Source organism: Papio anubis, unplaced genomic scaffold (genome assembly GCF_008728515.1).
Source record: "Papio anubis isolate 15944 unplaced genomic scaffold, Panubis1.0 scaffold778, whole genome shotgun sequence".
Classification (NCBI taxonomy): Eukaryota; Metazoa; Chordata; class Mammalia; order Primates; family Cercopithecidae; genus Papio; species Papio anubis.
In genome coordinates, this window is record NW_022168007.1 from 1 (window position 1) to 27871 (window position 27871).

The window sequence follows — 27871 nt, forward strand, 5'->3', positions numbered from 1 at the left end:
CTCAGCTCACTGCAAGCTCCGCCTCCCGGGTTCACGCCATTCTCCTGCCTCAGCCTCCCGAGTAGCTGGGACTACAGGCGCCCGCCACCTCGCCTGGCTAGTTTTTTGTATTTCTTAATAGAGACGGGGTTTCACCGTGTTAGCCAGGATAGTCTCGATCTCCTGACCTCGTGATCCGCCCGTCTCGGCCTCCCAAAGTGCTGGGATTACAGGCTTGAGCCACCGCGCCCGGCCAGGGATTTTCAATAATGTTTTCTTTTCATATTAGTTCAACCTTCACCCCAAAATCTAACCATGGATCGTAAAAGTTAAGTTGACAACAGGTCTAGCCTGCTATACTTCCTGTTTACCTTTAGATGCTTTTCAAGCCAATAGAGGTTACATTTGTGGTGGAAGGAGCCAGAGTAGTAGGAAAATTACTTCTCTTCGCTTCAAAGAAAATCCTCCACCTTGAGCGTCTTCTGAACTTTTCACTGTAAGACATCTCAGTGCTTGCTGTACCCTTCAGCCGCATAACTGTGAGGATAGCAACCATCAGTTTCTCATAAATGGAAGCGGCAGTGAGAACTGTCTACAGCAGTTTGGCTTCAAGGCCTTTGTAGAGGCCCATTATTCCAAAACACCTGTTAGCCATTTGTGTGTCTTCTTTTAAGAGAGATCTGTTCAGCTCATTTGCCCATTTTTTAATAGATTGTGGTTTTTTTGCTGTTGAGTTCTTTGTTTCTTGTATATTCTAGATATTAATCTCTTGTCAGATGAATAATTTGTAAATATTTTCTTCCATTCTGCAGACTGTCTCTTCACTCAGTTCATCATGTCCTTTGTTGTGCAGAAGCTTTTTAGTTTAATATAATCCTGTTTGTCTACTTTTGCTTTTGTTGCCTGTGCTTTTGAGGTCTCCATAAACTTTTTGCCCAGACCAATGTCCTGAAGCATTTCTGCTACGTTTTCTTCTAGTAGTTTTATAGTTTTGGGTCTTATATTTAAGTCTTTAATCCATTTTGGGTTGATTTTTGTGTATGGTGAGAGGTAGGGGTCTAGTTTTATTTTTCTGAATAATGGATATCAGGTTTTCCGAGCACCATTTATTGAAGAGATTGTCCCTACCCCTGGTGAATATTCTTGGTTCCTTTGTCAAAAAACAGTTGGCTATAAATATATGGATTTTTTTCTGGGTTCTATATTCTCTTCCATTGGTCCATGGGTCTGTTTTTTATGCCAGTAGCATGCAGTTATGGTTACTATAGCTTTCTCTTGTATTTTGAAGTCTAGTAGTGTGATACCTTTTTGCCTAGGATTGTTTTGGCTATCTGGGGTCTTTTGTGGTTCCATATGAATTTTAGGATTGTTTTTTCTATTTCTGTGAAGAATACCATTGGTATTTTGGTAGGGATTGCATTGAATCTGTAGATCACTTTTGGTAGTATGGTCATTTTCACAATATTCTTCCAATCCATGAACATGGTATATCTTTACATCTTTTCCCTAAACTCATTCTTACATCAGTGTTTTCTATTTTTCCTCATGGAGATCTTTTACCTCCTTCACTGAATTTATTCTTTTTTTTTTTTTTTTTTTTTTCTTTGTTGAGACGGAGTCTCGCTCTGTCGCCCAGGCTGGAGTGCAGTGGCCGGATCTCAGCTCACTGCAAGCTCCGCCTCCCGGGTTTATGCCATTCTCCTGCCTCAGCCTCCCGAGTAGCTGGGACTACAGGCGCCGCCACCTCGCCCGGCTAGTTTTTTGTATTTTTTGGTAGAGACGGGGTTTCACCGTTTTTTTTAGCCAGGATGGTCTCGATCTCCTGACCTCGTGATCCGCCCGTCTCGGCCTCCCAAAGTGCTGGGATTACAGGTTTGAGCCACCGCGCCCGGCCTTGAATTTATTCTTAGGGCATTAATTTTTTTTTTTTTTTTTGAGATGGTGTCTCGCTCTGTTGCCCAGGCTGGAGTGCAGTGGCGTGATCTCGGCTCACTGCAAGCTCCGCCTCCCGGGTTCACGCCATTCTCCTGCCTCAGCCTCCCGAGTAGCTGGGACTACAGGCGCCCACCACCATGCCCGGCTAATTTTTTTGTATTTTTTTAGTAGAGACGGAGTTTCACCGTATTAGCCAGTGATGCAATCTCGAGTCTCACTGCAGCCTCCACCTACTGGGCTCAAGCAGTCCTTCCATCTCAGTCCCTCGAGTAGCTGGGACTACAGGCATACGCCACCATGCCCAGCTGATTTTTGTATTTGTAGAGACAAGGTGTTCCCATGTTGCCCAGGCTGGTCTGGAACTCCTGGGCTCAAGCAATCCACCTGCCTTGGCCACCCAAAGTGCTAGGATTAACAGGTGTGAACCACAATACCCAGCCCGCTTTGAGGGACACTTTGACTTCCTTCTGTCCAATTTGGATGCCCTTTCTCTCTCTGGCCTAATTGCTTTGATTAGCACTTCCAGTTGAATAAAAGTGGTGGAAGTAGACATCCTTGTCTTGTTACAGATCGTAGAGGAAAAGTTTTCATCTTTTCCCCATTTAGTATGATGTTGGTTGTGGGTTTGTCATATGTGACTTTTATTGTTTTGAGGTATGTTCGCTCTGTACCTAACTTGTTGAGAGGTTTTATCATGAAGGGGTGTTGACTTTTATCGAATACTTTTGTATTTGGTATTAGTTTTTCTTTACATGTTTTTAGAATTCTGCATTGAAGCTATTGGGTCCTGAGCCTTTCTTTTCTTTCTTTCTCTTTTTTTTTTGAGACGGAGTCTTGCTTTGTTGCCCAGGCTAGAGTGCAGTTGCGCAATCTCAGCTCACTGCTACCTCCACCTCCCGGGTTCAAGCAGTTCTCCTGCTTCAGGCTCCCAAGTAGCTGGGATTACAGGCACTCACGACCACACCTAGCTAATTTTTTGTATTTTTAGTAGAGACGAGGTTTCGCCATGTTGTCCAGGGTGGTCTCGAACTCCTGACCTCAAGTGATCTTGCCCCCCTCGGCCTCCCAAAGTGCTGGGATTACAGCCGTGCGCTCCACTGCGCCCAACTTTTTTTTTTTTTGAGACAGAGTCTTGCTCTGTTGCTCAGGCTGGAGTGCAGTGGTGTGATGTTGGCTCACTGCAACTTCTGCCTCTCAGGTTCAAGCAATTCTCATACCTCAGCCTCTCGAGTAGCTGGGATTACAGGTATTCACCACCATGCCTGGCTAATTTTTGTATTTTTAGTAGAGACAGGGTTTCATCATGTTGGCCAGTCTGATCTCGAGCTACAGGCCTCAAGTGATCTGCCTGCCTCAGCCTCCCAAAGTGCTGGGATTACAGGCATTAACCATCATGCCCTGTGATGGGAAGCTTTTTATTACAGATTCAATCTCATTACTTGTAATTGGACCGTTCAGGTTGCTATTTCTTGGTTAAATCTTGGTAGGTTGTTTATGTCTAAGAATGTATCCATTTCTAATTTGTTGGCATGTAGTTATAGTCCCTAATGATTTTTTGTTTTTCTGTGATGGCAATTGTAATGTTTCCTTTTTTGTTTTTGGTGTTTTTTTGGCGGGAGTCTTTTCTCTCTCTTTCTCTCTCTCTCTCTCTCTCTGTCTCTTTTGGTTAGTCTAGCTCTAATGGTTTGTGGATTTTGTTTCTCTTTACGAAAATGAACTTTTCATTTTGTTGATTATTTATTTATTTATTTTGAGACGGAGTTTTGCTCTTGTTGCCCAGGCTGGAGTGCAATGGTGCAGTCTTGGCTCACTGCAACCTCCACCTCCTGGGTTCAAGTGATTCTTCTGCCTCAGCCTCCCAGGTAGCTGAGATTACAGGTGCCAACCACCACACCCGGCTATTTTTGTGTGTGTGTGTGTTTTTACTAGAGATGGGGTTTCGCCATGTTGGCTAGGCTGCTCTCGAACTCCTGGCCTCAGGTGATCCACCTGTCTCAGCCTCCCAAAGTGTTGGGATTATAAGCGTGAGCCACCATGCCTGGCCTATTTTTTTTTAGTCTCAATTTTATTTCTGCTCTGTTCTTGATTATTTCTTCTACTAATTTTGGGTTTAGTTTGTTCTTGCTTTCACAGTTCTTTGAGCTGCATCATTAAGTTGATTTGAAATCTTCCTACTTTTTTGATGTAGACATTTATTGCTAATAAGCTTCTTTCTTAATACAGCTTTTGCTGTATCTCATAGGTTTTGGTATGCTGTGTTTTTATTTTCATTTGTGTGAACACATTTTTAAATTTCCTTCTTAATTTCTTTGTTGACCCATTGGTCACTCAGGAGCATATTGTTTAATTTCCATGTATTCGTATGATTTTAAAAGTTTGTTATTTCTAATTTTCAGAGCACAGTGTTCCCTTGTGGTCTGAAAAGATACTTGCTGTGATTTCAGTTTTCTAAAATTTCTCGTTATACTTATTTCGTGGCCTAATATGTGGTCTGTCCTAGAGAATGTTCTGGGTGTTGATGAAAAGAATGTGTATTCTACAGCTGTTGGATGGAATGTTCTGTAAATGTCTGTTAGGTCCATTTGGTCTAAAATGCAATCTGAATCTAAAATGCAGTTTAAATCCAGTGTTTCTGTGTTGATTTTCTGTCTAGATGATCTGTCCAATGCTGAGAGTGGGGTATTGAAGTCCCCAACTGTTACTGTATTGGAGTATGTCTCTCCCTTTAGATCTAATAATATTTGCAATATTTGCTTTATATAGCTGTTTGGTGTTGAATGCATATGTATTTGCAATTGTTATATCCTCTTGCTGAAGTGATCCCTTTGTTACTATATAATTACTTTGTCTCTTTTTAGGTGTTTTGTTTTGTTTTGTTTTGTTTTGTTTTTTTTGAGACAGTCTCTCACTCTGTCGCCCAAGCTGGAGTGCAGTGGTGCGATCTTGGCTCACTGCAACCTCCGCCTCCAGGGTTTTCAAGCGTTTCTTCTGCCTTAGCCTCCCAAGTAGCTGGGACTACAGGTGTGTGCCACCACACCTGGCTAATTTTTTTGAGACGGAGTCTGGCTCTGTCGCCAGGCTGGAGTGCAGTGCAGTGCAGTGGCCGGATCTCAGCTCACTGCAAGCTCCGCCTCCCGGGTTCACGCCATTCTCCTGCCTCAGCCTCCCAAGTAGCTGGGACTACAGGCGCCCGCCACCTCGCCCGGCTAGTTTTTTGTATTTTTTTTAGTAGAGACGGGGTTTCACCGTGTTAGCCAGGATGGTCTCGATCTCCTGACCACATGATCCGCCCATCTCGGCCTCCCATTTTTGTGTTTTTAATAGGTATGGGATTTTACCATGTTAGCCAGGAACTCTGGATCTCCTGACGTGGTGATCCAGCCACCTCGGCCTCCCAAAGTGTTGGGATTACAGGCGTGAGCCATTGCACCCGGCTGAAAATCTTTTAATGAATAGAAAATCTACTCAGCAGTAGCAGATGAAGTTAGTGATATTTCTTAGGGACAGTAAAAGATAGGAAAGAAGAAATGAACATTTCTCAATTACTAGCCATGTGCTAGGCACTGTTAGGTGCTTTATATGTATCTTCAAATTTAATTCTTGTAAAGTAGTCCTATGAGGTAGGTATTATAACCTTCCTTTGACAGATTAGGAAAATGAGGCTCAGAGAAGCTGATTTTTGTACCTAAGGTCACATAAGCTAATAAGAGGCAGGGATCTGAGCCTTAGTCAGTCTGATGGTAAACCCTGGGTTCTTTCTGCTGTGTTACGTAACTACACAGAGAATTAATCTGATTGTTATTGTTGTTGCTTTAAAGAGAAAATAATCTTACAGAGACTAAGGAGTAAAGATAAGTCAAAAACGAAAACTTTATTGTATAGTTTAGGAGGCAGTAACAGAAAGCAGCGTAAGTGGACTTGCAGAAGCATGGGTACTGGAGTTTATGTTGTTAATGGATGGTGACTGGTGTGACAGCCTCTTAGTGAAATGCTTGGTTTCCTTTGCCCCTGTTCATTGCTACCTTGGCCACTGACCTATCATCTCTTCTCTCTAGGGTAAAGCCCATAGCTTGAAGCCAAGCGTAAAGGAGAAGCTGGCAGGCAGCCCCATTCGCACTTCTGAAGATGTGAGCCAGCGAGTCTATCTCTATGAGGGACTCCTAGGTGAGAAACACACTGGGAAGGCCCTTTGCACTGGAGAAAGCTGGCTCAGCCAGGGGAGAGGGTCACACTGAACAAGTAGCTGGTTGGCTTTCTGCTGATCTCAATGCTGACATTAGATAGCAGTTTTATACCTGAAGCAAGCGACTTACTGTGTCCAGAACAAGCAGTGGGTGAAAACTGGACAAGATTGGGTTTTGGTGTTAATCAACAGCCTCTGCCTTTCTGTCTTCCTTTCTTTCCTTTCTTGCTACCATGGTCCTTCCTGCTCTCAAATTGGCAGGAAGGGACAAAGGATCCATGTGGGACCAGTTAGAGGATGCAGCTATGGAGACCTTTTCTATAAGTAACCACATTTATTTGTGTGCTGTGTTCATCCCTCCTCCTTGGGAGGGACTGGGCCTTACTTGAAGGCATCTGGGGCTGGTGGCAGGCATGTTAGATCTGGGGTAGAGAGATTGTGTTTGCTTTGCCCTGGAATTTGTAATTATTCCCTTTTATCTGGATTTTACTCTTTATTTTTGTTTGGCAGCTATATTCTTAAATGTTAAATAGGCCCCCTAAGAAACCTTTATTCTATGCAGGCAAAGAGCGTTCTACTTTATGGGACCAAATGCAATTCTGGGAAGATGCCTTCTTAGATGCTGTGATGTTGGAGAGAGAAGGCATGGGTATGGACCAGGGTCCCCAGGAAATGATCGACAGGTATGGGGCTTAGGAAACCATTGGGAATATGCAGACTCAGCCTCCTCCTGGTTAGTTCCGTGGTCTCCCACTTGAGGGCTGACTTGTGCTTTGTCTTCTGCTTAGGTACCTGTCCCTGGGAGAACATGACCGGAAGCGCCTGGAAGATGATGAAGATCGCTTGCTGGCCACCCTTTTGCACAACCTCATCTCCTACATGCTGCTGATGAAGGTAATGTCATTTTTGCTGTGTCCAGCTCCACTGATGCTAGAAGGGCAAGGCTTGTTCCTGTCACCTGAATTTCGGGGCAGCTGGGAAGCTATCAAGGTATCTTACTTAGGGCTGTCTTCTTGATTGAAAGTCTGAGGCCTCTCTGCCAGCTTAGCAATGTTCTGTTTCTCTGAAGCTGCCAGCCTGTTTTACTAAGGAGTGTTGTAGAAATAACTGATGATTCTCTTTTTTTTTTTTTTGAGACAGAGTCTTGCTCTGTTGCCCAGGTAGGAGTGCAGTGGCGCAATCTCAGCTCACTGCAACCTCCACCTCCCCAGTTCAAGTGATTCTTGTGCCTCACCCTCCCCAGTAGCTGGGATTATAGGTGCAGACCACCATACCCAGCTAGTTTTTGTATTTTTAGTAGAGGTAGGGTTTCACCATATTGGCCAGGCTGGTCTCCAACTCCTGACCTCAGGTGATCCACCCGCCTTGGCCTCCCAAAGTGCTGGGACTACAGGCATGAGCCACTGCACCTGGCCAAGAACTGATGATTCCATACTATTTATTTATTTATTTATTTCTATTTTTATTTTTTTTGAGACAGAGTCTCACTCTGTCACCCAGGCTGGAGTACAGTGGCACGGTGTTGGCTCACTGCATCCTCTGCCTCCCGGGTTCAAGCAATTCTCCTGCCTCGGCCTCCTGAGTAGCTGGGATTACAGACGTCTGCCACCACGCCCAGCTAATTTTTCTATTTTTAGTAGAGATGGGGTTTCACCATGTTGGCCAGGCCGGTCTCGTACTCCTGACCTCAAGTGATCCTCTTGCCTCAGCCTCCCAAAGTGCTGGGATTACAGGCAGGAGCTACCATGCCCAGCCATTATTTGTTTATTTTGAGATTTATATGGTCTCCCTTTACTGAGTAGTTTCAGGATGCCAGTAGAGCTTCCCACAAAATACAATGAATTAATTTTTCTTTTTTACAGTAGTGGATTTTTAAAACTTAGAAAGGATGCTCAGGACCAGGAGTGGTGGCTCACGCCTGTAATCCCAGCACTTTGGGAGGCCAAGGCAGATGGATCACCTGAGGTCAGGAGTTCTAGACTAGCCTGACCAATATGGTGAAATCCTGTCTCTACTAAAAATACAAAAGTTAGCTGGGCATGGTGGCTCACGCCTCTGATCCCAGCTACTTGGAAGGCTGAGACAGGAGAATCGCTTGAACTCTAGAGAAGAAGGTTGCAGTGAGCTGAGATCGCACCATTGTATTCCAGCCTAGGCAACAGGAGTGAAAATCCATCTCAAAAAAAAAAGAAACGATGCTCAGATTTTGTTTTTCAGGACAGCCCTATATCTTACAGAATTTTCCATAGTTATAAGAAGAGCCAGCCATTAACAAAGTAATAGTAGACAGAACTTGGTATGTTGTACTTGGTTTTGTGGCTGTGGAAGACATATGTTACCAAGTAGAAGAGTTCTGCTCTCAAAGGGAAACATAAGTGTGGAGTTGATGGGTAGAAGAGAATTGTTTGGAGAAGGAGCCACTGGGTTTCTCCTCCTTTTGTTCTCCCCAACCTCCCTAAGTGTGAAGGGATCAGTTGATCAAATGCAGAGAATGCCCCCAGCCCCTCTTGGTTTGCTTCATTTCCTGGTGTAAGTTTCACTGTACTCTGGAATTTGGAGGGTACTGGTTGACTCTGGCTGGGAAAGGATGATGATCCCTAACCTTCAGAGATGTCTTAGCTACAACCCAGTCTGGTGTTGCCACTCTAAGTCATTTCTGAATTACACTATGAAGAGCCTTGGGGGTTTTCAGAGCCCTTGTAGGGGTGAATGTTGTGGTATTGAGTGGGGATAGGGAGAAAGTGTCCTCTGGAACCAGAACTGCTCTAAGAGCCACTTTTCTGCAGAAGCTAACTAGAGACAGAGCCAGGACTTTTCTTCCCCTCATGGTGGCAGAATACACAGTTGAAAGTTTTCTCCCTTGTTCAGTGATGTGGTCTTTCAGAATTTCACTTCTCTCAGATGGTGGGAAACCCACTTGTACATTCTCTTCTCTCTACCTCAGTCGAGAGGAGAGCAGATCCCTTGTTAAGAGTCCTGTTTTGGCTTTTCAGGTAAATAAGAATGACATCCGCAAGAAGGTGAGGCGCCTAATGGGAAAGTCGCACATTGGGCTTGTGTACAGCCAGCAAATCAATGAGGTGCTTGATCAGCTGGCGAACCTGGTAAGCACATCTGGCTACCCCTTAGGCTTCCCATGGGTCGTTTCTTGGTTTGTGTCACTTCCAGTCCAGTTCACCCCTGATTTTGCAAATGGAGCAGTTGTCTTTGACTCTAAATGAGGCATTAGTCCCTGTGTTCTGTGATGGGATTCTCTGTATAAAACTATCATAGTGCATCAGTTTTGATGTGTGGTCTGGACTGCTGAGGATTCAGAAGGTGAAAACTATTTCAAATTATTCTAAAATGTTATTTGCCATTTTCATAGGGTTACGTTTGCACTGATGGTACCAAAGCAGTGGTGGGTACAACTGCTGGCACTTTAACCCAAGTGAAGACAATGGCCCCAAACTATGCCAGCAGCCATTGTATTCCTTGCCTCGATACACTGTCAGTTTTTTATTTTTGTTTTGTTTGTTTTTTGAGACAGACTCTCACTTTGTCGCCCAGGCTGGAGTGCAGTAGCGCAATCTTGGCTCACTGCAATCTCCACCTCCTAGGTTCAAGCGATTCTCATGCCTCAGCCTCCCGAGTAGCTGGGATTACAGGCGTGTGCCCCCACACCCAGCTGATTTATTTATATATATAGAGAGAGAGAGAGAGCGCGCGCGAGAGAGAGAGAGGGAGAGACAGAGTTTCACTCTCTTGTTGCCCAGGCTGGAGTGCAATGGTGCAACTTTGGCTCACTGCAGTCTCTGCCTTGTGGGTTCAAGCAGTCTTCCTGCTTCAGCCTCCTGAGTAGCTGAGGTTACAGGCATGCACTACCATGCCTGGCTAATTTTTGTATTTTTAGTAGAGACGGGCATTCGCCAGGCTGATCTCGAACTCCTGACCTCAAATGATCTGCCTGCCTCAGCCTCCCAAAGTTCTGGGATTACGGGCGTGAGTCACTGCACCTGGCTTACACTCTTAGTTTTTTAAAAATGCTAGTTGTGCTTATAAATGTCCTTGAAGAAGCAGTGAAAACTGTTACTTTTATTAAATTGATTGATTATACTTTTTTTTTTTTTTTGAGACGAAGTCTCGCTCTGTCGCCCAGGCTGGAGTGCAGTGGTGCCATCTCAGCTCACTGCAAGCTCTGCCTCCCAGGTTCATGTCATTCTCCTGTCTCAGCCTCCCTAGTAGCTGGGACTACAGGCCCCCGCCACCACGCCCAGCTAATTTTTATATTTTTAGTAGAGACGGGGTTTCACCATGTTGGTTAGGCTGGTCTCTAACTCCTGACCTTGTGATCCACCCACCTCGGCCTCCCAAAGTGCTGGGATTACAGGTGTGAGCCACCACTCCCAGCCAAGGGAGACCCCATTTCTACAAAAAATAAAAAAATCAGCCAGGCACGGTGGCATGCACCTGTAGTCCTAGCTACTTGGGAAGCTGAGGTCACTTGAGCTCAGGAGGTTGAGGCTGCCATGATTCACGATCGCACCACTGCACTCCAGCCTGGGTGACAGAATGAAACCCTGTTTCAAAAAAAAAAAAGATGTATGGAGAATAGGAGCTCACTGTTGCCCAGGCTGGTCTCCCAACTCCTGCCTGGGCTCAAACAGTACTCCCGACTTGGCCTCCTAAAGTGTTGGGATTATAGGAATGAGCCCCCATGTCTGGCCTAAATGGATTTTAATGTAATAGTGTAAAGCGTTCATTGATGGGCTATCAGATTCCACACTGCAGCTGACTTTCAAAAGCTGCTGTTGCTGGGTGTTGTGATTTATGCCTGTAATCCCAGGTACTTGGGAGGCTGAGGCAGGAGTGTCACTTATGCCCAGGAGTTCAAAGCTGTAATGGGCTATGGTCATGCCACTGAACTCCAGCCTGGGTGACAGAGCGAAACCTTGTCTCTAAAAAAAAAGAAGCTGCTACTTCTCAAGTTCTGGTATAGTGTTAAAAAAAGAATACGTCTATTTATCTGAAAAGGCTATGAAAATCCTCTTCCATTTTCCAAATACGTAACTGTTAGGTCGTTTTTTTCATGTACCTCAACCAAAGCAACATACTGCAGCAGACTCAATGCAGAAGCAGATAGGAGAATGCAGCTATTTGCTGTTAAGTCAAACATTAAAGAGATTTGCAAAAATGTGAAATGGTGCCTTTTTTTATAGAAAATATAGTTCTTAAAAATGTTTATATTACTATGTAATGGGTTATTAATGAATTATTAATTGTTTTTATAATTATTTGAGAAATTTCTGTTTAAATTTCTAGTATGTAAATATCTATAACTCACATAAACAAAAGCTCTTTGGAATCTTCAATAAATTTTAAGAGATATGGGGCTTCTGAGACCAAAACATCTGAAACCACTTCCTGGGTGACCAGTGGCCAGCAGATGAGACTGTGCTGAGGAAGCTGATACGAATTTGATTGCTGGGTGGGGAATTCTTGGCCCAGAGCCCTCTTGAGAGGGATGTATGACTGTCTCAAAAAAATCTCTCTTTCATCAGAATGGACGCGATCTCTCTATCTGGTCCAGTGGCAGCCGGCATATGAAGAAGCAGACATTTGTGGTACATGCAGGGACAGATACAAATGGAGATATCTTTTTCATGGAGGTAGGTGCTGGTTCACGCTGGGGGCCCAAAGGGCTATTGGAGAGTCACAGGGAACTCCTAGAACTGATGCCAGAATATTTTTCTCGTTTCTCTCATTCATCTTCATGATCCATTTATCATTAAATTATCAGATTGGGATTTTCTGGTTTTTTTGTGTGTGTTTTTTTGAGATAGGGTCTCGCTCTGTCACCCAGGCTGAAGTGCAGTGGCTTGATCTCAGCTCACTGCAACCTCCGCCTCCCGGGTTCAAGAAGTTCTCCTGCCAGAGCCTCGCAAGTAGCTGGGATTACAGGCGCCAGCCACCATGCCCGGCTGATTTTTCTATTTTTAGTAGACATGGGATTTGATCATGTTGGCCAGGCTGGTCTCAAACTTCTGACCTCAAGTAATCCACCCACCTTGGTCTTCCAAAGTGCTGGGGTTACAGGCGTGAGCCACCGCACCCAACCAGATTATCAGATTGTTATTCAGATAATTAAATTCTATATAGTTATAGTAGATGATACTCATTTTTTTTTTTTTTTTTTTTGAGACAGAGTATTGCTCTGTCACCCAGGCTGGAGTGCAGTGGCGTGATCTTGGCTCACTATAGCCTCCGCCTCCCAGGTTCAAGCAATTGTCCTGCCTCCGCTTCCTGAGTAGCTAGGATTACAGGCATGCACCACCATGCCTGGTCAATTTTTTGTATTTTGGTAGAGACGGGGTTTCATCATGTTGGTTGGCCAGGCTGGTCTTGAACTCCTGACCTCAAGTGATCCACCTGCCTTGACCCCCCAAAGTACTGGGATTACAGGTGTGAGCCACCGCGCCCAGCCCTATTTATTTTATACACACACACACACACACACACACACATATAAAGATATCTATCTGTATGTAGATGATATAGTCACATTGTTCATAAATCAGAATAACAGAAAATAGTACACATTGGGAAGTCTTACACTCATTCTTGTCCCCTTCCACTGAATTTTCCACTCCCCTCACCCCTTCATCCTATAGACAACCACTTTTATTAGTTTCCTTTGTAAATTCCAGTGGATTTTTTTTTTTCTTTTTGAGACAGAGTCTTGCTCTGATGCCCAGGCTGGAGTGCAATGGCGTGATCTCGGCTCACTGCAACCTCCACCTCCTGGATTCAAGCAATTCTCCTGCCTCAGGCTCCCAAGTAGCTGGGATGACAGGCGCCTGCCACCATGCCCGACTAATTTTTTGTACTTTTTTTTAGGGATGGGTTTTCGCCATGTTGGTCAGGCTGGTCTCGAACTCCTGACCTCAGTGATGCACCCGCCTCGGCCTCCCAAAGTACTGGGATTGTAGGCATGAGCCAGTGCCCCGGGCCTTCCAGTGGATTTTTATGCAAACAATAAAATATGAACACAAATTCTTATTTTTCTTTTTTTTTTCTCTTTGAGATGGAGTCTCGATGAACACAAATTCTTATTTTTCTCCCTTCTTTTTTTTCTCTCTTTGAGACGGAGTCTCGCTCTTTTGCTCAGGCAAAAAGTGGTCCAAACTCACCTCACTGCACCCTCCGCCTCCTGGGTTCAAGCAATTCTCCTGTCTCAGCCGCCCAAGTAGCTGGGATTACAGGCACCCACCACCATGCCCAGCTAATTTTTCTATTTTTAGTAGAGACGGGGTTTCACCATATTGGCCAGGCTGGTCTTGAACTCCTGACCTCAAGTGATCCGCCCACCTTGGCCTCACAAAGTGCTGGGATTATAGGCATAAGCCACGCCACCTGACCTATTTTTGTCCTTTCTTTCAGAAAGATAGCGCATCTTATCAATTGCTTTATTCCTTGGGTTTTTTCATTTAATATTGTCCTGGTCCACTTCTGTATCAGTACCGAGAAAGCTTTCCCACTCGTTTTATGGCTACGTGTATTCCACTGTGTGACTGTGCCTTAATTTATTTAACCAGTCACTACATATGGATCCTTGGGTTGCTTCCAAATTTGCTGTTAGTGATACTGTGAATGATGCTGTGCCTGCTTCATTTTATACATGTGCAAGTGTGTCTAAGGATTCCCAGAAATGAGATTGCTGGGTCAGAGGGACAATGTATTTGTAATTTTGGTTGATGGAATTCTTAAGTGTCTCATAACATGTAATACCCCCTTTGCAATTTATTTTGTTGAAGAAATTGGATCATTTGCCCTGTGGAGTCTCCTACATTCTAGATTTTTTGCTGATTGTGTCTCCTTTCTGTTAGCGTGTTTCTCTGTCACATATTTCTCATAGACTGGTAGTTCAGTTTAGAGGTTTGATCACTTTCAGATTCACTCTTCTGGGAAGAACACTTAATGAGTGGTGCTATATGCTTCCTGTTGCCTCTTATGGTCATCCCTGTCCTACTGATCAATGGGCTCAGATGTGGGCAGTCTGATCTGCCCACCAGAAAGTTCCTCATTTGTCTTTTCTGATTTTGCCTATGATATTTTTTGACACCCATAAATTTTTTACTTGTATATAATTTTTTTTTTTTTTTTTTGAGACAGAGTCTGTCTCTGTCGCCCAGGCTGGATGCAGCGGCACGATCTCGGCTCACTGCAACCTCTGCCTCCCAGGTTCAAGCAATTCTCCTGCCCCAGTATCCCAAGTAGCTGGGATTACAGGTGCCTGCCACCACACCCGGCTAATTCTTATATTTTTAGTGGAGATGGGGTTTTACCATGTTGGCCAGGGTGGTCTCGCACTCCTAACCTCAAGTGATCCACCCACCTTAGCCTCTCAAAGTGCTGGGATTACAGGTGTGAGCCATCACGCCTGGCTACTTTTATATAATTAAATTAATCAATAGTTTCTTTTACGGCTTCTGGATTTTGAGACATAGTTAGAAAAAGCCTTACTCTCTAGGATTATAAAGGAAATTGACCATGTTTCCTTCATTTCTGTGTTTTTAATTCTGAAACAGACCTCTAAGTAATTTTAAGGACCAAGTACAACTCCTAAATATAAAGTAGTGAAATTTTGCTTATGTTATCTGTTCCCCTGTGATTTAGCTGAATTTGATTTCCACAGTCACAGTTTTTTGAACAGGTAGTTTACCAAACAGAGGGGCTTACCCTGAAGCAGAAACATACACGTCAGTGTAGCCAAGAAAGAGTCATTTTCATGTCACCCTTTAAAGTGTTAGAATTTGCCTTGTTGCCCGTCGGAGCTGAGGGCTGACTCAAGACGCCTGCACCACAGTAGAAGTGCCGCATGACTCTTGCCCTTTTCTTTTCCTTTAACAAAAAAAATCTCTCCAGCAGTTTCCTTGGACTACTCTTACTCTCACCACTGTACAGAGGGAGCCTCATGCTAAGTCTCTGGAGTGTGGGACTGGACGCATTGCCCAAATAGATGCCACTTCCTTGAAGTGGTGCCATGCCAGGGAAGAGTGCACCATGGTCACTGTGACATCACCTGGCTACTGTGAGGCTATTTGATTTAGCCTTTCTCAGAGCATAGCCTGCTTTCTGCATGATCAATTGGACAGCAATTTGGGAATTTTTTTCTTTTTTTTTTTTTTTTTTGAGACAGAGTCTCACTCTGTTGCCTAGGCTGAAGTGCAGTGACGCAATCTTGGTTCACTGCAACCTCTGCTTCCCAGGTTCAAGCGATTCTCCTGCGTCAGCCTCCTGAGTAGCTGGGACTACAGGCACATGTCATCATGTCCGGCTAATTTTTGTATTTTTAGTAGAGATGGGGTTTCACCATGTTGGCCAAGCTGGTCTCAAACTCCTGACCTCAAGTGATCCGCCCACCTCAGCCTCCCAAAGTGCTGGGATTACAGGTGTGAGCTGCCGTGCCTGGCCAAGGAAGATGTTTTTTTTTTTTTTTTTTGGAGATGGAGTCTTGCCCTGTCACCCTGGCTGGAGTGCAGTGGCGCAATCTTGGCTCACTGCAACATCCACCCACTGAGTTCAAGCGATTCTACCTCAGCCTCCCAAGTAGCCGGGACTACGGGCATGCATCACCACGCTCGGCAAATTTTTGGTATTTTTAGCAGAGATGAGGTTTTGCCATGTTGGCCAGGCTGGTCTTGAACTCCTGGTCTTAAGTGATCTGTCTGCCTCGGCCTCCCAAAATGCTGGGATTACGGGTGTGAACCTCCGTACCCGACCAAAGATTTTTTTTTTTTTTTTTTTTTGAGAGTCTTGCTGTGTTGCCCAGGCTGGAGTGCAGTGGTGTGATCTCAGCTCACTGCAAGCTTCGCCTCCCAGGTTCACACCATTCTCCTGCTTCAGCCTCCCGAGTAGCTGGGACTACAGGCACCCAACACCTTGCCCGGCTAATTTTTTGTGTTTTTAGTAGAGACAGGGTTTCACCGTGTTAGCCAGGATGGTCTCAATTTCCTGACCTCGTGATCTGCCCGCCTCGGCCTCCCAAAGTGCTGGGATTACAGGTGTGAGCCACTGCGCCCGGCCACCAAAGATTTTTAAAAATTGTTTTTATTGCCCTTTTTTTAGTTACAAAAGTAAAACAGTATATGCTATAAATGTTTCAAACCATGCAAAAGTTTAAAAATAATTAAAGGCCAGGCACGGTGGCTCAAGCCTCTAATCCCAGCACTTTGGGAGGCCAAGACGGGCGGATCACGAGGTCAGGAGATCGAGACCATCCTGGCTAATACGGTGAAACCCCGTCTCTACTAAAAAATACAAAAAAAAAACCTAGCCGGGCGAAGTGGCGGGCGCCTATAGTCCCAGCTACTCGGGAGGCTGAGGCAGGAGAATGGCGTAAACCCGGGAGGCAGAGCTTGCAGTGAGCTGAGATCCGGCCACTGCACTCCAGCCTGGGCGACAGAGCAAGACTCCGTCTTAAAAAATAATAATAATAATAATTAAAAGTTTTACTCCCTCTCAATCCTTTGTCCCAGAGGTAACCACTATTAAAAGAGTTTTGTGTGACTCCTTTCAGATTATTGAAAATGCATATTTGTGTAAATATAATTTATTTATATGGAATTTTATTTTGGCACTTGTGGAAGTGGTATCAAATTACAAATGTTGAGCTGGGCGCGGTGGCTCACATGAGCCTATAATCCCAGCACTTTGGGAGGCTAAGGCAAGCAGATCACCTGAGGTCAGGAGTTCCAGACTAACCTTGCCAACATGGTGACACCCTGTCTCTCCTAAAAATAAAAAAATTAGGCGGGTGTGGTGGCAGGCGCCTGTAATCCCGGCTACTTGGGAGGCTGAGGTAGGAGAATCGCTTGAACCCAGAGGGTGAGGTTGCAGTGAGCCGAGATCATGCCACTGCCCCAGCCTGGGTGACAAAGCGAGACTCCATCTCAAAAAGAAAACAACAAACAAATTACAGATATTGTTAAATAATTTGCTTTTTTCACTTAATGATATACCTTTCCATGTCTCTCTCTTTTTTTTTTTTTTTTTTAGTTTAATGGATGCTTAGCCATTAGATATTATATGGTGTACCATAATTGGTTTAACTAGTGCCTCCCACTGTTTTTTTTTTTTTAAATATTGCTCAGGCCGGGTGCGGTGGCTCAAGCCTGTAATCCCAGCACTTTGGGAGGCCGAGACGCGCAGATCACGAGGTCAGGAGATCGAGACCATCCTGGCTAACACGGTGAAACCCCATCTCTACTAAAAAAATACAAAAAACTAGCCGGGCGAGGTGGCGGGCGCCTGTAGTCCCAGCCACTCGGGAGGCTGAGGCAGGAGAATGGCGTAAACCCGGGAGGCGGAGCTTGCAGTGAGCTGAGATCCGGCCACTGCACTCCAGCCTGTGCAACAGAGCGAGACTCTGTCGCAAAAAAAAAAAAAAAAAAAAAAAAGCTCATTGGGCCAAGCATGGTGGCTCACGCCTGTGATCCCAGTATTTTGGGAGGCCAAGGCAGGAGGATTGCTTGAGCCCAGAGTTTAAGACCAGCATGGGCAACAGAGAGAGACCCTGTCTCTACAAAAAAATTAAAAATTAGTCTTACATGTGGTGGTGTATGCCTGTGGTCCCAGCTACTGGGGATGCTGAGGTGGGAGGTTCGCTTGAGCCCAGGAGGTCAAGACCAGCCTGGGCAACATAGGGAAACCCTGTCTCCACAAAAAAAAATTTTAAGTAAGCTAGGCATGCTGGTACATGCCCGTGGTCCCAGCTACTGGGGAGGTTAAGCTGGGAGGATCCTTGAGCCTGGTAGGTCAAGGCTTCAGTAAGCTCTGATTGCATCACTTCAGTCCAGCCTGGGTGACAGAGCAAGACCCTGTCTCAAAAATAAATAAATAAAAAATAAAAATTGCTCATTGAATATCCTTGAGCATATATTTTGGCACCCTCACATGAGAATTTCTATAGGATATTGTCCTAGACATGAAATTTTCAAGTCAAGCTTATTACATTTAAAATTTCATTAGATTTTGCCAAATTGCCATCCCAAAGACTATACCAGTTTACACCTTCAACAGCCACTTAGGCGACTCTTAACAGTATATTACGAGCATTTCTCTAGCCTAGAATGCTCTAGCTTAGAAATCATGTGTTCTCCTAAATGTGTTCTGCCCGCCTTTACATGATGTTCTTAAAGGATTATGAAAGGTGGAGTGGTATGGTCCATTTTCCCCCTGGAGAAAACCACAGAGTCAGACTGGGGCTAGAACTCAGGTTTCCCATTCCTACTCTGCCACTTTGACTCATTCTCCAAAGGCTTTAGAACTCCAGTAAACTCTTATACAGTAGCTTAAACCTGATAGTCTTGTGTAGTCCTTACTCACCTAATATTTATGGAGCACATATTGTGTGCTAGGTAGTTTTTTGGGTGTCGGGATTATAGCAGTGAATAAGACAGACGTCGTGATTTCTATTGCCCTTAGCATTGACTAGCTATCGGGGAAATCAAATAAATAGAGTATTATAAAATACGGTGAGCATTATGAAAGAAGCTCAGGGGGCAGGAGTTATGAGAATATATAGCAGAGGGCCTTGGAGCTGTGGACAACTCCTTTGAGAAGTTGACCTTTGAGCTTAGACTTGAAGAAAAAGTAAGAGTTAATGGTTGGGGAGTGGAAGAGCAGTCAGGGATATTTGAGCTAGAACCAATGGGACTCAGTGATGGAGTGTAGTTAGAGTGAAGAGGAAGGAGTCGGGCATCACTTCTTCATTTCAGGCTGGGGCAGCTGGGTGGATGGTGGTGCCGTTTCCTCAAATAGCAGACTTAAAAGGAGGATCTGCCCAGGAGGAGATGTTGAGTTCAGATTTGGACACAATGAGTTTGAGGTGCTACATGTGAAGCATCCAGACATTGAGAGGCTCAGGAGCTCAGGAAGAGAGGTCTAAGATGGAGAAAGAGGTAAGAACCGTCAACGTAGTAATAATCATTAGTTTCATAGTTCTGATATCTAGTAGACAATTAGGGTACTTTCTGTGTGCCTGGCTTTGTATGCACCTTACATACTTTATGCACATTAACTCATTTAGTCTTCATAGTAACTGTAGGAAGTTATTACTGTTACTATCCCCGTCTTACCCGTGAGGAACTGTGGACACAGATGAACTTGCTCAGGTGGCACAGCTCAGTAATGGCAGAGCTGGAATCTAAACTCAGGCTGACTTTAGACCTGTGCCCTTCACCACTGTGCTATAATGTCTCCTGTAACATTTGAAGCCTTAAGAACAGGTAACTGGCCGGGTACAGTGGCTCACACCTGTAATCCCAGCACTTTAGGAGGCCAAGGTAGGCAGATCATGAGGTCAGGAGATCGAGACCATCCTTGCTAACACGGTGAAACCTTGTCTCTACTTAAAAAAAAAAAAAAAAAAAATTAGCCGGGCATGGTGGCGTGCGCCTGTAGTCCCAGCTACTTGGGAGGCGGAGCTTGCAGTGAGCTGAGATCACGCCACTGCACTCCAGCCTGGGCGACAGAGCAAGACTCCATCTCAAAAAAAAAAAAGAACGGATAACTTCACCTGAAAGAGAATGTTGAACAGAAGGTGTCAAAGATATTTAGTTTTTAATTTATATCATCCTGTATTGTATCATTTTTATGCAGTAGGCACTGTTCGTGTGTCACTTGTGTAATTAATTTTTTAAAATATTTTTATAGAGCCGGGCGCGGTGGCTCACGCCTGTAATCCCAGCACTTTGGGAGGCCGAGGCTGGCGGATCACAAGGTCAGGAGATCGAGACCATCCTGGTGAACACGGTGAAACCCCGTCTCTACTAAAAATATAAAAGAATTAGCCGGGTGCGGTGGTGGGTGCCTGTAGTCCCAGCTGCTCCGGAGGCTGAGGCAGGAGAATGGCGTGAACCCAGGAGGCTGCTGAGACTGCGCCACTGCACTCCAACCTGGGCAACAGAGCAAGACTCCGTATCAAAAAAAAAAAAAATTTTTTATAGATATAGGGTAGACCCAGGATTAGAAAGTACATCAGCTCCATTTTTCTCCTTGGTTAAGTCTGTCATGATCTCCTGCCTTTGTGTTTGTCAACAAAGATGATTCCTGAGGTCGTAAGAAGGAGGCATGAGATCTCCTCCAAATACTTTAAGTCCGTAGAGCACATAAAAGGTAAATAAATAACTGGGCTGGCCGGGCACGGTGGCTCAAGCCTGTAATCCCAGCATTTTGGGAGGCCGAGATGGGCGGATCACGAGGTCAGGAGATCGAGACCATCCTGGCTAATACGGTGAAACCCCGTCTCTACTAAAAAATACAAAAAACTAGCCGGGCGAGGTGGTGGGTGCCTGTAGTCCCAGCTTCTAGAGAGGCTGAGGCAGGAGAATGGCGTGAACCCGGGAGGTGGAGCTTGCAGTGAGCTGAGATCCGGCCACTGCACTCCAGCCTGGGTGACAGAGCGAGACTCCGTCTCAAAAAATAAATAAATAAATAAATAAATAAAATAAATAACTAGACTTGGTGCGGTGGCTCACACCTGTAATCCCAGCACTTTGGGAGGCCGAGACGGGTGGATCACTTGAGGTCAGGAGTTCAAGACCAGCCTGGCCAACATTATGAAACCCTGTTTCTACTAAAAATACAAAAATTAAGGCCGGGCGCGGTGGCTCAAGCCTGTAATCCCAGCACTTTGGGAGGCCGAGACGGGCGGATCACGAGGTCAGGAGATCGAGACCATCCTGGCTAACACGGTGAAACCCCGTCTCTACTAAAAAATACAAAAAACTAGCCGGGCGATGTGGCGGACGCCTGTAGTCCCAGCTACTCGGGGGGCTGAGGCAGGAGAATGGCGTGAACCCGGGAGGCGGAGCTTGCAGTGAGCTGAGACCCGGCCACAGCACTCCAGCCTGGGCGACAGAGCGAGACTCCGTCTCAAAAAAAAAATAAATAAATAAAAATAAAAATACAAAAATTAGCCAAGCATGGTGGTGTGTGCCTGTAGTCTCAGCTACTCGGGAGGCTGAGGCAGGAGAATCGTTTGAACCCATGAGGCAGAGGTTGTAGTGAGTCAAGATTGCACCACTGCACTCCAGTCCAGGCAACAGAGTGGGACTCTATCTCAAAAAAAAAAAAATTATAGCCAGTGTGATGGTGTGCACCTGTAGTCCCTGCTACTTTGGGGGAACCTGGGAGGTCAAGGCTACAGTGAGCTGAGATGGCACCAGTGCGCTCAAGCCTGGGGGACAAAGTGAGACCCTGTCTCAAAAAAAAAAAAAAAAAAGAGGTAATAAATAACTGATTGATTTGTGCCTCCTCACTTATACACAGGTTCTTCTAATGACTCCATCTCTTCCACCAATCCTTGTAGCAGGCAGCATGTCAGTAGTTCTGTTTTGTGTCTCCAACTAGGGACACCATGAGTATAAGGCAGAAAACCTGACCATGGGGATGCCGCAGGGCCAGTTGTCCCACCCTTTCCCTGTAGGAAGCAGTCTAGGGAGAGGCTGTCAGAGACAGAAACCACTGAGCCGCTTTGTGCACTTCTCCAGGTGTGCGATGACTGTGTGGTGTTGCGTAGTAACATCGGAACAGTGTATGAGCGCTGGTGGTACGAGAAGCTTATCAACATGACCTACTGTCCCAAGACCAAGGTGTTGTGCTTGTGGCGTAGAAATGGCTCTGAGACCCAGCTCAACAAGTTCTATACTAAAAAGGTACCCAGGATCTGTGTTTGGGTTGGGGCTAGGGTAGGCATTGAAGACCAAATAGTGAGTTTATCTTTGGGAAGTTAAAATTCCAAACCCCATGTCTGGAGCCACACTTCTGTCTCCAGCTGTTGGGTGGGGTACCTAAAGCTGTCTCGGAGGTCCTGGCGTCAGCCCAAGCCTTCAGTGGCCATTACAGAGCAGTGGGTGGGGAACCGTGGACAGCCCCCATGATGGGACCGCTCTCCCCCTGTGCCACAGTGTCGGGAGCTGTACTACTGTGTGAAGGACAGCATGGAGCGCGCTGCTGCCCGACAGCAAAGCATCAAACCCGGTGAGGAGAGTTTTTCCTGAGAGTGTCTTCCCTGTTTCCACCAGTCCTTCTGAGTGTCAGGGGCCTGGCAGGGAAGTCAGGGGTGGGATTCCCCACCGCACCAGTGAGCTGATAGCCCCTCCCTCACCACAGGACCTGAATTGGGTGGCGAGTTCCCTGTGCAGGACATGAAGACTGGTGAGGGTGGCCTGCTGCAGGTCACCCTGGAAGGGATCAACCTCAAGTTTATGCACAATCAGGTAGGTGCGAGCAGTAGCACAAGGCTCCCTGTAAGAAGGACCAGTGTCCAGGCCCCCAGTACTTCCCCAGCAAAGCATGAGAGAGGGCCCTCAAGCTAGAGGGAGAACTGGAGCAGCTGGACCCAGGAAAGAAATCCCAGGGGAGGGCACAGTGACGTTGGCGACCACCTGGCGCTGTGAAGGTGCACCAGGGAGCCCGCGGGGGAGGCTGGGCAGAAGCGAGGCCGGGTGGCCACGCTGCCCCATCCGTTGGACTCCACACAGTGTGAGTGGGAGCGTCTCACTTGGCCCTTCCCCTGCAGTGTCTCTGCCTTCCTCTATTCCCAGGGTATGCTTCTGCTTGGTGGTTTTGCTTTGAGAGTCTAGACTGGCCGATCTCTTTGTGTCTTTCTGGTGTGCGTGCAGCTTGCGTGTGCGTGTGTGTGCGTGCCTGTGTGTAAGTAGCTTGTATCTGTCCTCTCTGGAGTGTGTTTATTTGCCTTTTTCTTCTGCGAATTCTTCTGTTCTTTTCCTTCCTCTGAGTGTTCCCACTCTGTCCCCTGCTCCACAGGCCCCATTCCCCTTCTTTTGATTGGGAAGCAGTTCTGGATACATATTTCCCTCATTGTAATTCCACCATAGGAGCTGACTTTTTTTTTTTTTTTTTCTCTCTTGGTCTTTTAACACAGTGTTACCTTTTTCTCTCAGTGGACATTCCTTAAGCTAATTCCTTTCTGAGGCCAGCGCATCATCCCAGGTCCGTTCACAGCTCTGACTCCTCACACAAGTGCCTTCCCTCCTCTTTCCCTGATGTCCGGGTTGCTCTCCCTGAGGCTCTGAGCCAGACCCGAATGTGTGAAGCCCCATAGCCCCTGGCCAGGCTGCAGACCCTCAGGGGAGGTGGATGCCTGACTGACGTGGCTGTCTCCCTCCCTCTGCTAGCCGTTGTAGCTCTCTTCCAGGAATGTAGCTGGGCAGCTTTGGTTTAACGGGAAACAGCTGCCCAGGCTGCCAGCAGCCCCTTAGTGTATTTTCAATCTAGAATTTAGGGCGGTAGCCAACCCCAGAGACCTTAGGACCAGCCCAGAGAGGGGTCTACCTAAGTGCTTTTCTGGACCACAGAGGTGTCAGTATTTCTTGAGGAGCAGGCTCCTGACCACATTTTAGTGCTGTGGCCTCCCTGTCTGAAGATGAGATCTTGCTGAGCAACGCCCAGGTGCTCTGCCCTGTTCCTCGTCCTGCCCTTGGCACAGCCCCTCTGGGCAGCCATCCAAGCCAGTCTGTGGTTGAAGGCTTGGCCCCTAGAAGATAGATTGCGCAGAGAAGGGGAGGAAAGCGCAGCTTCTCAATCTCACCTCACAGTTAATAATGAGATAGCAACCTGCCCCTCTTCTGCCACACAGTGGTCAGTTGGACTGGAGGGGGCAGCAGACCTCCTGGTAGAGCTGTGCAGTCTGGGGTGAATGGGAAAAGCACAGGCTTTGGTGTCAGGACGTGCTTGGATTTGAAGCCCAGCTTCCACGTTCATGGGCAGAGAAACTTTCTGATCCGTAGTTTCCTCATGTAGAAAATGGGGGTAATACTATATACTGTGTCATGTAGGCGCAGGGATTAGAAATCGTATTTGTAAACCCCAAGTATGTGCTCAGCAAGTGGTAGCGGATATTATTATCACCACATACCTCTTGGGAGATCCTGGATCCTGTTTCAAGGAGGATACCAACACCTCCCACCCCAAGGACAGTCTGAGGGGAGCTTTGTGCCCGTGCCAGCCCTCTGCGCCGGAGGAGGATGCATGGAAGGGTAGAGACCTGATGGGCTGAGTGGGGATCCCTGGGGCACGGTGTCTTACAAGCACTGCCCTGGGCAGAGGGTACGGGCGGGCAGCCCAGGCCAGCAGCGGGGCCTTCGGGTTGGGTTTGACCATTGAAACTAACGCCTTCATTTCTCTCCCATGCTTTCTCCTCCGGCCAGGAGCGGAAGGTACATGCCCTTTCTGCTATCTTCGCTTCTTAGCGCTTTTGAGTTGTGTGCGTGTGGATTCTTCTGTCCTCTCTTTGGGAAATAGACTTTCTTTGTGTGGGTGGGGCTGTAGCTGGGAGAGTGTGCTGTGTGGGGCAGGGGTGGAGCCTGTGGGCCTTACCCCGCCCTCCCTCCCTCTCTTGCAGGTTTTCATAGAGCTGAATCACATTAAAAAGTGCAATACAGTTCGAGGCGTCTTTGTCCTGGAGGAATTTGGTAATTACACTATTTTGCTCTTAGGTCTGGACTCACATGGCAGTAACTCAAACCTCGGAGCTCCAGAGGAGGGTCTAGGGTCAGGGAGAAGAAGAACCTCTGTAGAGAGGTCAGGAGGAGCAGGAGAGACAAGGAAGAAAAGGGACCCCTGAGATGAGAGCCGGGAAGTGGAAGGGAAAGATAGATCATGGATCGCAGAAGAGCAAATGGGGCCTCAGGTGGGTTTCGAGTTTAGAGGTGGTCCTGAAGCAGCTCAGCGAAGTAGCACCACCTCCCCGTGCTGGGCCAGCCAGTGGTCAGAAAGTTTGGGATAGAGCAGACTGGTGACCCCCAAGCTCCACTATGTCTGTATCACCTGCTGCAATCTCTCTAGCAGCCCAGTCCTCCACCCAGCCTCCCTGGCACCACTCTGGTCTCCACCTGGCCTCTGTGCCAGACAAAGGGCACGGGGCATCGCAGGTAGACTCACTTGAGGGACAGAGGAGCCTAGCAGGGCAGCTGTAGCCCGAAGCTGGGAGCCAGCGCTAGGGAGTGGTGTAGTGGGTTCTCACCCTGGGGCTTTGAGTTCCTGCTGTGTTTGTGCTTCATTCTTTTGTGCCCCTCATCGCTGCTATGAAAACCTTCGTTCTCCAGCAGGTAAAGTGACCTCGGCTCGTGCTGCCTCTCCCCAGGTCTCTGCCTTGGGCCCTGCCCTGGGTGGGTAGCTCCCTTCCACCGAACCAGCTCCTCACACTGCCAGCTCATCTCTTCCTTTCTCCCCCATCCTCTTTCTTCCCACCTTGCCTCCCCCCTCTCACTGGCTCACTGGACCTTCCTCCCCGTGTGCTCACTTCTCTCTTCTGTCAGAGAGATACTTGGGGGAATCTTCCAACTCAGGAGAATGGCCTGGGCTTCTTGCTCTACCTTTGATGAGTTTATTCCCTGCTGACCCTGAGTTTCCCCAAATTCTGCTTCCCAGGGTCAGAGGAAGGTACAGCCAATTCTCCTCCTGCCTTTTCTGGCCCCCAGGGAGATGCCAGGCCCCTCCGCTCCCAGTCTCAAGGGGCCATGATGATGGCTGAGCCTGGGGGGCCTACTCCTTCCTCTGGCCAAGGAGAACCCCTGCATGGCTGGAGCGGGGGGCTCTCTTGCCTTCCGGGCTGTGGACATGTGTGTATTTTGCCTGATGCTCCCTGTCACCTCCCTCCCTGGGTGCTGTACTCGCCTGTCTTCTGCTGGGTGTGTTGCTCCAGAGCCCTCAGACGCTCTCCCTCACACAGGCAGGCCTGGGCTTCTCCTGCCGCTCAGGGAAGGACACTGCCACGTCCTGTGGGTTTAGTATCATGTTACCTCTTCAGCCTCAAGACCCTCTATGTAGGGGGCTGGGAATAAAGGGAACTGTGTTTAACATGACCCAATTTTCAGGCTGGTGACAAGATGAGTTCACGGGTGTCTCAGCAAAGTTGGACACAAGCTAGAAACAGCTCTCTCCTCCCAGCCAAAACCTGGGAATTCCCCACAGCAGCTCCTCAGGGGCCCTGGACAGTAGCCGTGACCAGGCTGGTGAAAGGTCCATCCCTCCCATCCAGGGCTTTCAAAGAAGTGGCTAGAATCACAGCCATCAAGTAAAAGCCACTGCGGACGGCAGAGGCCTAGCTGAGGAGGCTGGGGCCATGTCCTCCCAGCCGGCAGGGTCTGGACAGAGCCTCTGGTGGCCTCTGCCCTGTCATAGCCTAAGCGCTGCAGCCACTGTGAGAGGCCACAGAGGGGAAGGGGACCCTGACGCCGGGCGCTGCCGCCTGGGGGAGCATGGCACTACTGCTCTTAGTGTTGAACTTTCTGTTTTGTCTCTTGCCCGTCCGGTTTTAGTTCCTGAAATTAAAGAAGTGGTGAGCCACAAGTACAAGACACCAATGGTGAGTGTGCTGCTCAACCCTGATGGGCCACAGTGTGCAGGGCTCCCTGGGGACCTTCGGACAAGAGGAGGGGTGGGCCCTCTGAGCACACAGGGTTGAGTGGGGACCTGGTCTTGTTGCCAGAGGTTCAACTCAAGCTGAAACGGGTCTTGAGCCCCGGGAGACAGACACACACACATGGATCCCCTCTCCCACGGGGACAGCTTCCTTGCTTGGAGCTCACGTTTAGTCCAGAGGCCCATGCCCAGTGTTAGGGCAGGAGTTGCCCATTGGCAGATCCTCCACACGTGGAGATGCAGGAGTCTCAGTATCGTGATCCGCTTGGTTTTCTCTCCCCTCTAGGCCCACGAAATCTGCTACTCTGTATTGTGTCTCTTCTCGTACGTGGCTGCAGTTCGTAGCAGTGAGGAAGATCTCAGAACCCCACCCCGGCCTGTCTCTAGCTGATGGAGAGGGGCTACGAAGCCGCCCCAGCCCAGGGCACGCCCCTGGCCCCTTTCTGTTCCCAAGTGCACGATGCTGCTGTGACTGAGGAGTGGACGATGCTCGTGTGTCCTCTGCAAGCCCCTGCTGTGGCTTAGTTGGTTACTGGTTATGTGTCCCTCTGAGTGTGTCTTTGAGCGTGTCCACCTTCCCCCTCTCCACTCCCAGAAGACCAAACTGCCTTCCCCTCAGGGCTCAAGAGTGTGTGTCTGTGGGGCTGGTGTGAACCCACTGTTGTGTGTCCTTGAGACATTTGTGTTGTGGTTCCTTGTCCTTGTCCCTGGCGTTATAACTGTCCACTGCAAGAGTCTGGCTCACCCTTCTCTTTGACCCGGCACGACTGGGCGCCTGGAGCAGTTTCACTCTGTGAGGAATGAGGGAACCCTGGGGCTTGCCCTCTCAGAGGAAGGGCACAGAGAGGAAGGGAAGAATTGGGGGGCAGCCGGAGCGAGTGGCAGCCTCCCTGCTTCCTTCTGCATTCCCAAGCTGGCAGCTACTGCCCGGGGCCCGCAAGCGTGGGCTGCTGCCTGCTACAGCCTCCGTCACTGCAGTGGAGCAGCGAATTCCCTGTGGCCTGCCACGCCTTCGGCATCAGAGGACGGAGTGGGCGAGGCTCGTGGAGTCCCAGGGACCACTGGCTGCTCTGCCTGAGCATCAGGGAGTGGTCAGGAAAGGCCAAGCTGGGTTTGCACATCTGTGTCTGCAGGCTGTGTCTCCAGGCATGGGGTGCCAGGAGGGAGAGGCAGCCTGGTCATGGGCAAGAGATGACTGTAAATATTTCAGCCCCACATTATTTATAGAAAATGTACAGCTGTGTGAATGTGAAATAAATGTCCTTGACTCCCTTCGGGCTCCCTGGCTGCCTTGCATTAAATGACACCTCCTCTTGGCTCAGGCGTGAGGAAGGCTGTCCCTGG

General features: G+C 47.6%; 1 protein-coding gene across 3 annotated transcripts; it reads left to right on the forward strand.

Moving 5' to 3' along the window:
- The first annotated feature begins 5308 nt into the window (after positions 1 to 5308).
- LOC116273504 (MAP kinase-activating death domain protein-like) lies at positions 5309 to 27799 on the forward strand. Of its 3 annotated transcripts, XM_031662587.1 has the most exons (13): positions 5309 to 6078; positions 6359 to 6421; positions 6660 to 6780; positions 6886 to 6991; positions 9091 to 9201; positions 11638 to 11745; positions 21631 to 21795; positions 22048 to 22120; positions 22253 to 22359; positions 24313 to 24321; positions 24507 to 24576; positions 26425 to 26471; positions 26814 to 27799. In XM_031662587.1, the coding sequence occupies exons 2-13, from the start codon at positions 6376 to 6378 to the stop codon at positions 26916 to 26918; spliced, it is 1068 nt and encodes a 355-aa protein (XP_031518447.1). In that variant the 5' UTR covers positions 5309 to 6078; positions 6359 to 6375; the 3' UTR covers positions 26919 to 27799. The 3 variants fall into 3 exon arrangements, with proteins under 3 accessions (XP_031518447.1, XP_031518448.1, XP_031518449.1); XM_031662588.1 differs by lacking the exon at positions 6359 to 6421 and having other exon boundaries at positions 5312 to 6078; XM_031662589.1 differs by lacking the exons at positions 6359 to 6421; positions 24313 to 24321 and having other exon boundaries at positions 5315 to 6078.
- The last annotated feature ends 72 nt before the right edge of the window (positions 27800 to 27871 follow it).